At 46.3% G+C, this 17,307-nt stretch overlaps 1 protein-coding gene across 2 annotated transcripts in view; it reads right to left on the reverse strand.

The window, feature by feature from the left end:
• Positions 1 to 5,412: 5,412 nt before the first annotated feature.
• Positions 5,413 to 17,307, reverse strand: part of ULK1 (unc-51 like autophagy activating kinase 1) — a 278,755-nt gene continuing 266,860 nt past the window's right edge. For both annotated transcript variants that reach the window (XM_069620071.1, XM_069620070.1), the window contains exons 27-28: positions 16,940 to 17,075; positions 5,413 to 12,501 (exon numbers count right to left, since the gene is read on the reverse strand). In XM_069620071.1, coding sequence (XP_069476172.1) covers positions 12,446 to 12,501; positions 16,940 to 17,075 — 192 coding nt within the window. In that variant the 3' untranslated portion in view covers positions 5,413 to 12,445. The remainder of the gene's footprint in view (positions 12,502 to 16,939; positions 17,076 to 17,307) is intronic.

Raw genomic sequence — 17,307 nt, forward strand, 5'->3', positions numbered from 1 at the left:
GAATTGCTTCTTACTAAAAGGCCAAGGCCATTTGCGATTTCCCCCATGGCAGTAGCTCATGTAGGGTTGCCTACTGATAGGGCACATGTTCTTTCCTATGGTTCCCCCCATAGGGAAACCTATTTTTGACATACTTCTCGACTACTATGCAAACACATACTTTATACAAGGCAGGCATAAGAGGAGTTTAGAGGAAGATAAAAATGGAATAAACACATATTTAGACAGTACAGCACATTTGGGAAATTACACGTGGTAACAGCACATTAAATAGGTGGGAGAGAGAACATCCAAGCATAGCTGCTATGTTTGTGCTCTCATTCCTTATGCTATGGGAACCTCAATGATATTTATAGCTATAGAGGTAGCAGTACAAAAAGCTCATTGCCTGACTCACCTTGCACTCTGCCAAACAAGAGGACAGTTCCAGAGTCAAACAGCATCCTTGAGATGGGTGACTGAAAAGACATCTCCAAGAGAAGATAACTATGTGCAAGATTTAAAAACAAGAGAAAATACAGAAACAAGAAATCTAGTGATAAGATATGAACAACAAGGAACAACCAGAGAAGGAACCAGAAGAGAAGAAAACAAGATGCTAAATTGTCAAGGAAAGAATAACGAAGAAATACAGAGGTGTAAAGGAAGAGGTCAGCTGCAAATCAAGGGAACAGTGCTGACTCCAGGGGGATGGACTGAAGGCCTGATTGTGTGCACAGCATTGGCATTGACAAGCTGTTATGAGCCAGTTATAAATACTGCAGAGAATGAATGCAAGCATCACTGGTGGAAGATTGTGAAGTTGCTGACATGGGTCGATGACAAAGGAGGACGGTTGCAGATAGTACCTTTAGCCAGTGCATCCCCGTGTTTCAGAAACGGCCCAAGGAAATTGGGAATGAATCAACAGTGTGACCGAATTTTCAATGTACCAGGCATGAAGAATGGAACAGTAGTGTTACTGGATCACTACTGGGCCTGTGGATCCAGGGCCTACATGTAGCTACCCAAGAATTGGGGAGGGACATGCTCTCTAGTATTCATTGATGTTCCAGCATTAGTGATTCCAAATAGTGACCTGAACATTGCAGAGTTTCCAAAAGTAGATGCTCACATGAGAAAGAAGAGATCGTTTGGATTTCTCAACCGGAAAAAAAGGACAAAAAGGAGAACTATTTCTCAGCCAAATCAATAGAAGCTTTTCATGCCATCCCGTATGAACACAGGTTGTTCAATCAGTCTTCAGCGATATTCATGACTATCTTTATGCCTTGAATCCAGACGATGGCGAATGCAAAATGGTTACCAAAAACGAGATGGGAGCTCCTGCAGACCATTAACACAACGATAAAGGGATTCAACGCAATCAAGGAAGAATTGAGAGCCATAGGATTAATGACTCTCCAGAATAGGTATGTCTTGGACATGATCACAGCAATGGATGGAGGCGTTTGCGCCAAAATTGAGCCATCATTTTGCACATTCATACCCTCTCACAATGACGGGAATGGGACCTTGACAGAGGCCATAACGTTGCTGATGAACTTGCAGGACAAAATGGAAGATGAAGTGGAAGACATTGCAGAGCACAGGTGGTTTGCATCGATTTTCTCATGGCTTCCACAATGGATGGCGAATATCTTCAAGTTTCTTGGAGCACTATTGGTGAGGATCATGTTTGGATTCTGTATGATTAGGATAATAATCACACAGTGTAAAAAGACAGTGAGGAAGGCATTAGGAATGAAGATCATGATCGATGGTGAATCTGGATTTGGACCCAAGGAATTGACAGACGAAGAAATCTGAAAATACATAGAAGCCAGCATTCAGGCACCTGAGGGACCGAAGTTCCTATACCTGAGGAACCACAATAAATATGTGGGAAGATGGGTTTACTGTAACCCAAATGGACAATGTAGCCACATGACCTAGAACATTGATGACCATGTAAAATCAGCAGGATCTTTGAAAGGAGTGATGAAAATATGGACTCCAAAGAAGCACTTCTTCAAGAAAGGATGTCTAAAAATGAAGATTGATGGAGGAGTGGTCGATGAATTAACCAGAGGGGGGAGTGTAGAGGAGGAGCCAAATGCCTCTACCAGAGGTCCCGCCCCCATTTTGCCTGTATGTAGAGAACCGGAAATTGTGACAAGCAAAACACCAATAATGATGCCTATATCACGAAAAGCATTTAAGACAAGATATCCATGCAGAACGCCTTTTTCATGTAACCTAGGAGAGCCGACAGTCTCTTAGGAGAGATCCCTCAAGAAGTACGGGTGAATGAAAGAGAAGATTGGTGATGTCATATGAAGTAAAGATGACGCACCAAGAAGAGATGCCAAGAGAGATAATGAATAGACCATATAGAATCTGATGAAGAGGTGAAGAAATACGAAGACTTTAGTACTCGGAATGAAGATTGCACTTGTGGAGAGCATTGAAGAAAATGCAACCTGTTTATAAACTGTACAGATGCCGTAACGCAAGTAGACTAAGTAATTGTGAAGGCTGGCTATACGTAGTGAATTGACTCAGGGGGTGCTGCCTTTATATAGAATCTGGATGTTACACATCGCATTTTAGTAAACCAGGACCCCATGTACTGAAGGGCTGGAAGTGTGGCACAGTTGCAAAGGAAAACAGCTGACGATCAAGGAAGAATCGAGAAGGATGCCTGGCCCAGTGTCAAGAGTTAAGGCAGTCCAGAACTAGTTATCTATCATAGAAAGATATAAAAGATGTGAGAAGCGAGATGAGCCCCTGTTCAGGTGCAAAGGAAAGATACCATGGGTGCCAAGTTTTATTCATTTAATACCATTAAATATGACAGAAGAAGCTCAAACACGGTCTCCTGTCACATGGTCTGGAGATGGGCAAACTACACCGAGACTTAAAGATAAGATCGTGCTCACACTCCCTTCTTTTCACAGGAGCAGTGATACTTTGCAAGGCCCAGTTCAAAGATAATTCAAATTGGCAGAAGGCATAAGTGTTGATGGATGTGAGGCTAATTGGGTGGTGAGACATGGTCATGTCCACCCGCTGACATCTGGTGTACCAGCTTGCATGCTGCTAGCGAGTGGAATATTCCAGAAGGGTGCAAGCGTGCCAACCAATTACAGAGGTCCACGTAGCAAAGAGCGCTATAGTTTGAGAACCAATTTAACGTTGTGTATTTGAGGACAACGAAGATGACCTGCATTAGGGGTGGGCGTAGTAGTCCACCTGACTCTAGAGACCCAATCGCAATCCTATCCCTTATAGAAAGTCCTAGATGTTCCCTGTAATCCAACAATCCCAATTTAGTTTTCTTAGTTTGCCACGTAGTACGATGTCAATGATGATGAGTCTATGCTATAAAGTATGTTCTTTCATGTACAATGTTGAGATTATGCTGTAAGTTGTCCGTTGATGTCCGTTGTACTCCCCGTTTTAGACAATTGAGATTAAAACAGTTTTGTTTTGCTAACTTCCTGAGTCGGTCTTATTATTTGGTGCGAGAGTAACTTCTGCATCTCCATCCATCCAATAGAGCGCTACTACACTTAAAGGGCCTTAAGGGTTCACACCAGTGTGCACCAAGAGTCCCCTCAGCCCTGAATGGCAACGAACGGCCAGTGCTATAGTATGGATGAGGGTGACCCTGAAGACCCTCCCAGGTCAAGGTGGCTTTCGCTCTTTCGGTATGGAGGTTCCCTGCTGTGGATACAGCCCTGAGGCAGTCCTTTTGCCCTGCAAAATATTTTAAGGATTCTGGGGTTGTTGCAGAGAATGGGCCCCTCTTTGGGGTTGCTTATATTTATACCTCTATTTATATTTATTTTATATATATATATATATTTTTTTTTTATAATGCGCCTAATACTCTACCTGAGGGGATTCGAACCTCTGTTGCTCTGCGTGGTCTTGCTTCCAAGACCAGCGCGTTGCCCCTGTGCTATCCTCCCTTGCCGGGCTCCTCCCGTAATAATCTTCAAATAAACCACCCCTATTCAAACCCATTACCTGAGCCACAGTTGCCTAGTTAGGCGAATAGGTGGCATTGCAGAGGATCAGGACAATCTTCAAGCCCAGAATGGAGAATGGCCCTGGAAACGCACATACATTTGCTCCAATAACAGAACCTGGCCAAGGGAAATGGTAACCTGGGGAGTTTACACACCGGGAAATACCTTAAATGCAACAGGCAGGCTGTCATTAAAACCGGCCACAACACAAATGACACAGGCCCTTTACAGGGAGCAAAGCAGCAGGATAAATGGCAGTTTGGGCCGTAGGTGAACTGAGAAATCCTCAAAAAAACACGTTGAAAACCCAAGAGGAAATACTTTAAAAACGTGTGGAAACAGATTCGTTTTCAACAACACTGAGCAACCACACGACACAACATTTCCAGGCAGCACGAGAAGTGTATTTCAGTTCATGTATTCAAACTCTTTCTAAATCCCCCTTTCCTTTAGGGGGTTTCTAGAAGAGAGCCAGGAGTAGCATGCAGTCTGCTGTGTACTGGTGGAGGGGTGGAGCAGACAGAAGCCCTCTCCTCTTACCCGCTTGATGCTCCCACCCACACACCCAATCCAACATTTGCCTCCAAGCCTACGGCAGAGGCTCTACCTTTCATGCCAAGGTGCTGCTCCGTGTTGTCCTTAGCGAGTGAAGGAGAGTACATGAGAAACTCATGCTCACGGCTAAGGTGAGGATGGCTAGCTGTCAAATGCCCGAGGCCGGAGAGTGCAACATGTGGAGGGGAGCAGTCGGAGGGCATTCACTGGAACAGACCAGCACATCCTGGTAGAATCCTGGTTACTTGTGCAACTTCTAGAAAGGTTTAGGCCGTTCAAAGCAATGAAAGGTAGAGTGAATAAGGGAATAGAAGTGAGAGAGTCAAAAGTTGTTGTGTACATTATAGTACATTTAAAGTAGGATCAGCGACCTTTAAGAAACTAGGAGGGTGTCTTCCAAACCAGGAGAAATAAAACCCAGTCTGCCAATTCTGACCCTTGTGTAAAGCACCAGCAATGCAAAGGTACTTGCTACTAGATGGCTAAAATGGCCACAAGGTAGTAGCCACTACTCCAGGGTAGAAGACCCTTCTGCCCCTCTCGTAGAGTAGATGTGGTTTCCTGGTGGTCGGTAGTTAAAGAGCAAAGCGGCCAAATTCTGCCTCAGATGTACAACAACTCCGGGTAGAGTTGAATGACCCCTTAAACAAGCTTTCCTACCACTCAAGGGTTTGGCTGAGACGTTCTCATTGTGTAAAACTATGGGACAAAAGGCTGACGTTTGAGGGTTTGGGAATTTTGAGAGTGGGGGGGAGCATGGGGGCTAGCGGAATGAGGCAACCAAACCGGCATATGGCCTACAAATCAACTGCAAGAACATTACACACAAAGAAAGAGTGAGAACATTTCAAATCCTTTTATTTTCCTTCTTATCTGTTACACAACTTAAAAACAAAAAAAATATATAAATTACTTCACGCGCACAAAAAAAGAATACAAAAAAAGAAATCGGACACATTATCCCGCATTACCTTATAAAAGTGAGGCAGCACACGTACGTCCATCCCCCTCGCCACCCCACACACAGAACCGACGCGGCGAGGGCGCTCGGCTTGAAATCGCTACATAGAAAGGCTAGAACGGTAACAGATCGGCTGCGCCTCGCAGCAGCTGAAAACAGAAAACATTTTTTTCTTTTTGGTTGCTTTAGTTTATTTTTTTAAGTTAATAAAGGTTTTATTTTGCATTCCTCTGGCTACAAAGCAATAAATACAGCACTTGCACAGACATTTTATATACACGCTTGCACGCCAAGCAACCGAACACAAACCGCAGCAGAAATGGCAAAAAGAAATCCTGTCCATGTTTAGGAGAAGCAGAGCTGTCAACTTTCAAGTATTGCAAAGGAAACCGGTCACTGGGGACCTGTGGATTGCGGGTTTGATTTGGGACAGGCCTGTAGCACTTAGACTGGAGATTGGGACAGTGTGGAAGGGGCGGTAAGGGATGTCCAGGGACTCTTCGTCTAGATTAGCTGGAGTTCAGCGGTTAAACTCAATGTCTGACCATGAAGAAGTTCAGGCTACAGGCTGAGCGGCTTCAGGATCTCGCAACATGGAAAGCCCCGATCAAGTTCTGCTGCTGGATCTGGCCTCATCTGCTAAAGCTGCACCCTGAGCCTCACACAAGCACTCTCTTATGCCCCCCGTTCTCTTTTAAATGGGCACCAGCCAGCAGTGCCTCAAGGAGAGAGTCCGGCTATTGAGAGCATACTATGCCACGAGAAGAGGGAAGGATACAAGTCACTTTGCAAAACACATTATTCCAGCCTGCTTCAAGAGTTTAGATCTTTTCCTTGAGTGAAGGAATTTGTCCAAAGTCTATACCTCCTTTCTACAAAAATGAGCATCACATTTTAGAAGGTGCTCCTCCAAGAATTGGGTGCTTGTGATAGTCTGAATTGTCTTCAGTTTTTCGAAGGCATTAAAATTCCCGGTGAACAGCGCACTATTTTAGACTGCATAAGACAGGCGATTACTAATGCAAGATACACAGCAAGCTTTTTTCGGCCACATACAGAAGACGCCTCAGCATTTAGCAGGAGGCTTGCCATCATGGGATGGGTCATCCCTTTTGCTGCTGGCACACCAGCTGGAGAGCAAGGGCATAGAGGATAGAGAGTGGGCAGAGAAACAGTGGCTGGCAATAGTCTTAATACTGAGTTTATAAAATGGCAAACTCTTCCAGAGTGCAGCCTTCAAGGGCACTCAATTGTGCCTACACAAATCTGAGGCAATCCCTTACTCTGCACCCCGTTCAACAAGACAATCACCAACCAAGTCAGCGTGATCGCATGGGTGGAATCTGCCCGCCAAGGGCACGATCGGGGCTTGCTGGTCTTTAATACATTCCCAAATGAGGATTAAGTAACTCAAGCAACACATATAATATTCGGAGCCAATATACAGCCGTCCAGTGTACTCATTCTACCTTTATAACAAAATCTGGATATACTCGGGACTGCCGCCCTGCAGCGCTTTATATGCTGCGCCTTAGTTACAGTCAGAGGGTCTAGAGAGTGCCGGACAGTCGGCCATAAAGTGTATCGAGGTGATGCACATTTGGGATTCAACCCTCAACCAGGAAAGAGCCTAGAGAAGATTTTGCCGCAAATTGTAAATGAGCAGCGCATAATGATGACTATCTGTGGCTCTAAGCACTTTGCAGCAAGGTTTGTGCAATCTTGGAACAGTAGCCACAAATTAGGCAGAAGACAAGAAGACTCTCGCGGGGGCAGTTACAGACAAATCTAAAGGTTTAACTGTGACAATGAAGGGCTTCTGGCAAAAGCGGCCGATGAGGCAACGAGGCTGCAGAACACCTCGCCAGGCAGAATATGAAATGCTCTTAAGCAGGACCCTCTCAGCAGACCAGCCTCAAAGAACATGCTGATGCTGGGGTTCTTAAGCATATATTTTTAAGAAAAACCTAAGAAAAGGCAAAAGACGACTTCTGCGCTTTGAGGGAAAATGAAGGTTTGGAGGTGGGGGAGGTTGTGAAAGGGTGTTGAACAGCAACATGTTAGGTTGCCCAGAGCAGCAAACATCACTGCGCAGGCTGGGTTTAGAATGGTCTGCAGTTTGGGGCTTAATGGTATTCTTGTTTTGCGTAATCCATGGTAACCAAGATCTTTGGTCCAATGGTAGCTTTATTGCCATCTGCGATTTTGTCCTGGGACTCTCCTCACACAAACTGCGAAAGATGGAAGACAACACCTAGAAGCAGGCTCTGTCAAATGTTCAGAGCAAGTCTAACCTCAAACATTCTGCATTCTCAGCGCGCGCGCCTCCTCCTTCCACCAGAAAGGGCTTCCTGCCAGTCTGTGTGGATGTACGTGTCTTGACAAGTTAGAATTTGGAAGCGAAGAGAAAGAAGACTGTATGCAAAAGGAAACGCGTGCTCAGACAGCACATCTCTGGATCTGTCTGATGGCAGTCAAGCTCTAGATATCTTCACCAGTGCCTGCACCTGACAGGGCTCTTTCTAAGAGAGGATTCCGTGTGCTATGAATGGGCGACTGTGCTCCAATGCTGAGTCGCTCAAGTTGACCATGTCGATGCAAGAGCCATCCCTAATATTGCACGCCAACGAGCACAACAATGTGGCGCAAAACGGAAGCAATAACTGGGGGTGAGATCTTTCACATGAACTACTCAACATTTCAACCAACGGAAAACCATTTGCTGACACTGGGGACAGGGTAGGACGAGAGTTTGGGCTTCTGAGAACCAGGGACTTGCGAACGGATCACCCTACTTTGGGCCAGATGTACTTCCCCACACTTTTCATCAAATTCTTGCCTTTTCTTTAGAAGTCTCCCCTTCTACTCAAGGGGAAATTAAAACATGAAAGCACACAAATTAACTAGCGGTGGCCCCGTTACACCTTTCAAACAGTTGGAGGCACCCTTAAGTCAGTCTGAACAGCTTGATCTCTTCTAGGACTACAAGAAAATGTCACTAGGGATCACGGGAGCTAATTTAAACAATTGGGAGGATTACAAGAAACAACAACAAATTATTCCTTGAGAACTGGCACACTAAGCATGCTAACGGTATCCTTAAAAAGGATATGACTGCACCACAAAGCATTAAATGAAGCAGAAACAAGGTTCAAGAGCTCTCAATGCCAAATTTAAGCTACAAATCAGCGAGGGAGCACAATAGAAGAATTAGAGATACGTGCGCCGCAGGGGGGGGGGTTGTAGCATCATGCTAAATAATAGCTTACATTTGGGAGCAGGCCAGTTCATTTATAGTGCTAAATAACAGCGTAGGCCTGGGTACAGGCCAGTTGAGTTATCCCATTTAAGAATAGCTTAGCCTTTGGAGCAGGCTAATTCTGCAATCTTCCTGAATAATAGCTTGGATCTGGAGGCAGGCCAGTTTTGCGATCCCATTTAATAATAGCTTGGATCTGGAGGCAGGCCAGTTGTGTTATCTCATTTAACAGTAGCCTAGATCTGGGAGCAGGCCAGTTCTGAAATCCTATTTCATAATAGCCTAGATCTGGAAGCACGCTAGTTGTACAGTAGCCTAGACCTGGGAGCAGCCAAGTTGTGTTCTCAAGTTTAATAGTAGCTTTGGTCAGGGAGCAGGCTACTGGTGTTATCCTGTTAAATAATAGCTTAGTTCTGGTAGCAGACCAAGTGTGTTATGAGGTTTAATGGTAGTGAAGATCTTGGAGCAAGATAACTGGGTCATCCGGCTAAAGGACAGGTATGCTTTTGAAAATGTCCACAAACCAAATATGACTGAGTTTAGTGTGATCTGCGATATGTCCCACTGTTCTTGGGGAACAGACACATATAACAACTACAAGAAATGAGCAGGCCCGTCCCTCCACATGGGTAAGCCCTAAGACTGGGAGGAGATTAAGAATACCCCTAAAAAGCTAACTCAGCGTATACAATCTCGCTCGTCTGTTACCTGTAACTCAGCGTATACAATCTCGCTCGTCTGTTACCTGTAACTCAACGTATACCATTTCGCTCGTCTGTTACCTGTAACTCAACGTATACCATCTCGCTCATCAGTTACCTGTAACTCAGCGTATACAACCTCGCTCGTCTGTTACCTGTAACTCAACGTATACCATCTCGCTCGTCTGTTACCTGTAACTCAACGTATACCATCTCGCTCGTCTGTTACCTGTAACTCAGCGTATACAACCTCGCTCGTCTGTTACCTGTAACTCAACGTATACCATCTCGCTCGTCTGTTACCTGTAACTCAACGTATACCATTTCGCTCGTCTGTTACCTGTAACTCAACGTATACCATCTCGCTCATCAGTTACCTGTAACTCAGCGTATACAACCTCGCTCGTCTGTTACCTGTAACTCAACGTATACCATCTCGCTCGTCTGTTACCTGTAACTCAACGTATACCATCTCGCTCGTCTGTTACCTGTAACTCAGCGTATGTAATCTTGCTCATCTTTTACATGTAAACAATGCTGTCAGAAAAGAGACAATGTTCCATAAAGGTGGCACCCATACGTCAGGCAAACCTGTTCTCGCACTATATAACAACTGTCACTCACCATCTACAAAAGTAAATGAGAGCCTGGTGTGCCTTTTGTGAACACCACAGGATGTGAATATTGAGTCTTTAATACCCTAGAGGCATTTAGTCCGCTATGGCAATGCTAATGAATGCAACCAACTCTACAAACCTATAACTCAGAGAAACTGTCGTTAAAATCACTCCAGTATGTATTTGGTAAGGGAAGCAAGGACGACAGTGGTCGGAAACCGCAGTCAAAAAGCAGGGATATGGGTTTCCACTTTTTGAAAAACATTGGGGGACCCCAAGGAGAGCTTATGATGTACGGAGCTGGAGTACTACTGCATATGAAAACGGTGAGGTGCCAACTCCCAGTTCTCCTCTGCCAATTAGCGTGGCTCCTCCTCACAGAGAATAGAGCAGGATTGCATGGAGCTGGATTTCTTTTTGCCAACTTGAGGTGCCAACGTAACGCCGATCAAGCCTTCAAACAAGGAACAAAAACACAAGAAAAACATTGAAAGCCAATTTTTTCACTCACCCACACGGTCTACTTGGCTTTATCACTTACTCACAAAAATCACTCAAACCTGAACAACACCATTCTTGTGCCTGGACATCCGTCAGATGCAAGGTCTCCTGGAAGCAAACCAAACACGCTCCCAACTAAACAGAACAAACACTTAAAAAACATTTGTAAAAAAGAACTTTAAAAAATGGATTTTCGGTCTGAACTGCATGTACTGCTATTGATCATTCAGAGAGTGGTACTGCCTGCTCTAGAAAGAGCACTCAAGTAAACATTCTCGTTCTGCGACCGTCAATGGCAAAGGGAGGGGCCGCACCGCCCCGGTGAACGCGACAGGAATCATGGGGAAGGGATACAGTACAGGAAAATATACGACATACACAGATCTGTACATTAGTAGTGCAATAAAAATAACCAGCAAACTGGGGAAACAGGCCATAAAATAACAGCATCTTTAACAATAACATTCCCATGATGCACATCGGCTTTTCAAGTCTACACCATGAGTAAAGTGCTCCTGCAATTCACCAACAGAGTATGAGCGTGTGTGTGCGTGTGTGTGTGTGTGATTAAACTTATTTTCAGAACAAATAAAACTTCAACTCCTAGCAATGTCTGAAGGCAATCTTTGCTGATGAAAATGATTTCCTAAAATCGACACTGTTTGAAAGACTGGATGCAGCGGGAAATGCACACGATGGACCTTTGGATGACAACAAGTCGATGCCTCTTCTCACGCCTTCGGTTTTCCTGCACCATCAGTGGTCGGCGATCACTAAGCAGTTCCATGCGGACACCATGATTTCAGAAACACAGAGTTCTGGGGCTTGGCAGCAAAGGGGGTGCCCTTTCCCAGGACCATGCAAAAGATGGCCAGGTCTTCCAAGTCTTAACTCAGCAAAAGGTTAAACTTCATTCCCAAAAGAGGAGCGAAGCAACTGCTCCAAGGCAACGTCTGATAAGTTAGTGTCAAGAAAGAAAAACAACAATCAAGAGACAAGGACGACGCGGAAATGGACTGCCTGTGAACATCCACGACCCCCAGCTAGTACTGGAAGTACTGGAAGTACTTCAGGGATGGCCTTGCATCCGCTCAAGGAAACACTTGGAATGGACTGAATGTTCACACTTACTTCTCGTAAAATGCACACATGGCCAGGCCCCTTCACTCCAGAAGCACTGCTGTTGTGTGTAGATGCTCGTTCAGAAGTATGGCGATTCCTTTACTCACAGTGAATGTACAAAGTGCAGGGATCTCGAGTGTGGGAGGAGCTTGGGTGAGAAGAGTGGGACATGGGACTGCTCGAAGTGCAGGCACTTCTCTGTTCCTTATTTGGCAGTTTAGCAGTGGGAGGGGCGGGCTTGCGTCAGCTGGAACGAGCTGGAAGAGCAGTGGCCTTTGCAAGACTTCGAGCAGGGCCTCCGGGTGCAAACAGCAGTCATCAGTCAGCCCCTGCAGGACTGGGACAGGCCAGATCCTTATCTTGAGGAAAAGGAAATAATAAAAGAAATAATTTAAGTTCGCAAATAGTTTAAATGATTTCACCCCTGTGGAGCTCTCCGAAGCAGACCCTCGGGGCTTGCTCTCAAGGTCTCGACGTGGAGAGGGAAGGAGGGTGTATGGAAGCGACACCCCCATCCACGCACAGCGTTCTGTAGAAGCCACACTAATATAGTGCACAATTCTGCACACCGCAGGACACGGTGCCATCTAGTCAGCGCGTGAAACGTCTTGGGACTAGTATCGGGCGAGGGAGGGGCCGTGCCCACATGTCTCCTGTCGGGAAGAGGTCCAGTCCCCTGCTGCTTGCTCACGTCCCTGCAGGCCACACCTCCATCAGGCGGAGATCCCCGTCTGCAGGGCCGAGAGTCTTCTTTCAATGGTCATTTTACCTGCGAAAAGAAGCCGCATTAGAAATCGCATTCACAGAACAGCCCCCTCTTGCCGCTCCATTTCCAACACTGAAATTATAATGGCAATTATGACAGGTGTGTTTTTTTGCTTTTATTTTGTTATTCGTGGTAATGCAAATTGCTAATACCTTTCATAAATTGATACAATCTAATAGAGTGTCATTTTAATGTAAAACCTAAATTTCATGGGGGAGACCACATATTTGTACTTACAGGCAAAAGGTACCCTCCTACGCAATTCTTTAAAGCGGAGGCAAACATCGCTTTTGCGCTTTACTTTGCACCATGTTTGTGTAAAAGCGTACATGCCGCCTGCAATGCGCGGCTGTGGGAGGGATATACACAGATGTGATGGCATCCACACCTCCTTTTACCAGCTGGCAAATTCATTGCATTACTGGCATGAAAATACATGCGGGCGGAAACGCACCCGCATTTCCCAGATGGACCGGGACCAGCAGGAGGACCAGTGAAGTCCACCCTGCTCCCCAAGCCCGCCTGACTAAATGTCCAAAATCCGGCCACTTTTACCGCCATTTTTATGATCCACTGGAGCTGCAACATATCCACAATGGTCTATATATCATGTCCCGATCACCCCCCATCCGCGGTGCCCCATCTTATGTCAAGAACCCAGTGGCTGTGTCAGTTCCCCGACATGACACCGTTTACTCCCATGCCTGTGGGCCAACTACATCCTGCTCGTTCTTCTTCCTTGAACCCCAAAATTGGAATACACTGCAGCCCCCCGCTAGCCCCTTAAATCTCAGGGCAAAACCACGCAACTACATCATCAAAAACTTTCTTAAAATAAAACGAACTTAAGACTGGAAAGATACCAGGAAATCACCCAGCCCATGGGGCGCTTCAACCAGGACTAGGCATTCATGTCTCTGCCACCCACTGCCATGCCATCTGTACCGCATGTAACTATGTGCACACATAAGCTCATATAATAATGTAAAAGTGAGCTTAATTAAACCTCGTTCAAATGAAGCATCTATCCATAAGCTTCATTGATATCTTCAACCTTTCACAGTCAGACCATGCCCATGAATGATTGGTACATATGACAAACATGACATGCCTGTAATCGTCTTTCTGATGCTTGTATCTGCTTGGATTTACATGCATTGCATAGACTGATATCTAGTGGTTGGTGCAGAGTATTACAGGACTTATTTTCAATTTAGAAAAGGGACGTCGACAGGGCGTGTATGTAATACTAGCTCTACTGTCCCGCCTCCAACTCCCTCATGGTCAGCCGCTTCTCGAAGCAACGAGCTGGGGGTAGATCTCTCTCCGCGGCAGGGGCCTCCCTCTGGAACAGCCTTCCTGCCTCCCTGAAACTTGAGGAGAACCACCTCCGGTTCCGGAAGCACCTCAAAACCTTCCTCTTTGCTTCTGCTTTCTCTCTCCCTCTCCCCTGCTGAACAGCTAATTAAATTCTTCACTAAACTGCACTGATCCTGCAACTTGACCACTCTAAACTGCCTTCGGTCCTGGTCCCAGTCACTGATCCCCTGGAACCCCTCTGCACTACGGGACAGTCTCTGTATCCCTACAGCCCCTCCCCCCCTCCCCCAGCACTTGCTCTGCACTTACCTTGCACTTGCCACTAGCTGGCCCTTTTTTATTTATTACTTACGCCACTTACCTTTACTGCACTTCCCCCCCTCCCCTTCCCCTTGCACTTTTCCCCCCTCCCCCACCCCTGCACTTGCGCGATCTGAATGACACCTGGCCTAGTAGGATCGTTTGTTTTGTCTCCCCTTGTTCCTCCCCTCCCTGCCTCGTCGCGCCTTGAAACACCTGTGTATAGGCGCGTTACAAATACCATATCATATCATACTGTGACATGTACAGTACCCATAGCCCTTCACGTGTCGAGGCCCTCAAGATTGTTTCATTTCTGACCTGAGGTTGCATGTAGTGCATAGTGAATAATGCATGTGGAGATATGTCGTATATGTTCCCTTCTACTTCCAAAGAGGGGAGGAGGCTGGGAATCTAAGCAGATACACACATCAGAAAGACGATTACAGGTATGAAATGTTTGTCTTCTGAGGCTTGTCGATCTGTTAAGAGTCACATGCTTTTCATACACTAGCAAGCAATACCAGGTGATTATGGGTAGATAGAAGGAACAGAGGCAAATACATGGGGGAGCTCCGCAGTGGACAATGGAACCCCTGCTCTCTTTCTAGTAGTTTTAACAACCTCGAAGTCCGGTGTGGCATGGCCTCGTATATACATAGGGTCAGATGGAGAGGGGTGGAACAATTTCTCAACTCAAGGGTTGACTGTCCTTGTGAGGGAGGGTGACAATAAAGAAGGAGCTAGGCATTTCTTTATCTGAGTAGTGGAATAATCTGATTAGTGGGCGGCTTCTCCTTGAGAATATTTTCACCAAAGTCGGCATCAGGAGCAGTCTCCTGTGTAGCGATCTCAAAATGATCTGCGGCTCGCTTTAGAATGGCATTAAATAACATTTGGTCATCCACAGGTGAAGACGGTCTTTGTTGAGGTGAAGAAGATGGGTCTAGACAAATAATGTCCCGGTCATGGGTATGTGTGGGTGAAAGCCGAGGCCCCTGATCTGCTGACTGATACTGCTGGTCAGCTGTGTCCTGATCAAAAGGATTGTCCTCGTATGTATCCTCCTGTTCTGAGTAATCAAAGACCTCTCTTGGTGGACTTGTGTAGGAATGAGGAGCTTCTGCAAATTTTGTGGAATGGGGCAGGAGTCTTCTTCCCTAGGTCTCTTGGGAGTAATCTATTTATCAGAAAAATCTATAAAATGGGTCATTTTGTCCATATAATTCTCAAATCTCTGCCTAGTCCACAGGGAAGATGCAGAGGGGTCTGGAGGTGGAAAAGGCTGGTCAGAAGGGGGAGATTTCCCTGATAATGCCTTTGAGAGAGGCTGGGGCGTCAGAAAACTCCTCTCGACAAGAGGAGGTGCAACTTTGTTCTCCTGCTGCCGAGAAAATAGCTGCGAGACCCTTGCGTATTTTCGGCAGCTGAATACTAGGTTTCGACGCGCCTTGTGTCGCCGTCGCGGTTGACAGCTCTACCGAAGCCTTAGGTGCTTGTGCACCCTCGGACAGCGTGTCGGCAACCGTGTGTTTTTTGGGGGGGGGAACGCCCTTGTGAGAGGAAAGCCCAGTTGCATGCCAAGAAGACGGTTGCGCATAGGGCGCCGAACAGCGTGGATCGGAAGATGTCGTTGGTCGAAGTTTTCGGCGGGCCGGTTGGCGTTACATGCTTCTTCGACGTGTCCATCGAGGAGGCCTTAGGGGTTGTGTGTTTGGGCTTAGGTGGTGCGTGTGTGCCCTTGTCACCGGGGTGTGAACTCCCCATAACGGAGCCGGTGGCCTGTCTGTCGGGGTTGGGAATCTGGGAACCTGAGGGTTCCGGCGAAAGGTCGATGGCTTACAGGTGGGGGGCCTGGCTGCAGCTGGAATCCTCGTCATCCAAAGCAACGGCGCCAAAGGGGGAATAACATTCGGCAAATATCGCCTGCCTGTCCTTTAATGTCTTGGTGATGAAAGCACTTGCAGGACATACAAGAACGCTCGTCGTGGTCTCGAGGTAGACACCTATTGCAACAGCGATGGGTGTGCTTCCACTGGAATTTGCAGTTACACGACGGACAAAACGTAAAGGGTGTCCTCTCCATAGCAGAGGGAGATGGCAGCCAGACCAAATAGGGAAGAAGGAAAAGGAAATTAATTCTTGAAAAAGAATAACCCATGGCCCCACTCTCCCTACTGTAAGGGCCTGGCCCGAGGGCTGAGGCTAGGCGGTCGACAGATGTCGATCAGTTCACCAGTTGCCGAGCAGTTGCGGATGTCTTCGGCAGCAGGAAGCCCATGAGGCAGTCATCGAAAAGAAGTATTCGGGAGACTAGATGACCGTAGGTCGTGGGACAATGGAAGTAATATTTTATCTCGCGAGCTCCGCATAAGGCGACCAACTAGTTGGGGGAAAAAAACAATCTGAGGGACCTTGACGCATGAGGGAATTTGGGTACACTACACGTCACATTAGGGATAGTGTTACGGTCACGCCAATGTCGACGCCCCCATTTTGATCTTCGAAAGAATGATGCAATACTATGCGGTTACTACTAGATGTTGGAATATGCACAGCATGCGATTCTAAGCAGATTCACCAGCATCAGAAATATATATTTCAGTTAATTTCAATTACAGTTTGTAAGTCATGCTTTTTGTTCAGTAAATATGATCTCCAAGTACTTCAAAGCTTTGAAAACTGTGTGCTCAAACACAAATGAATCGATCGATCAACCACGAGCACAAACAGTGTATATGTCTCCTCATCCATCCAGCAGCATCCAGGAAAGCAGAAAGGCTGGCCAAGAATTTAAGACCATACGTGAGGGTGTGCTTACATTTACGGATGTTATCGATGTCCCCCTGCTCGGTCATGAAATTCAGCAGCCCCTCCATCAGCAGCAGTGCCTTGTGGTAGCGCTGGACACAGTCCTCTCTGTGGTGGAACATCTCATCCAGAGCTGCAGATTGCACCTGTGGGGGACATGCATGCATGAGAAATAGCAAACAAACGTTGCCAGTATATGAAATGCCCAGGCCTCATTGTCGTATTCTCATCAAGATATAACGGGGCCCCTTCCTGGGCAGCACCTTGTGATCATGTAAATGGCAGTGATATGATATGATAGGTTATTTCTAACGCGCTTAATACACAAAGGTTTCTAAGTGCGGACCCTGGGATCAACCCTGTTTTGCTCCGTGTCAT

The sequence above is a fragment of the Ambystoma mexicanum genome, chromosome 10, assembly GCF_040938575.1.
Source record: "Ambystoma mexicanum isolate Mex_15411 chromosome 10, UKY_AmexF1_1, whole genome shotgun sequence".
Classification (NCBI taxonomy): domain Eukaryota; kingdom Metazoa; phylum Chordata; class Amphibia; order Caudata; family Ambystomatidae; genus Ambystoma; species Ambystoma mexicanum.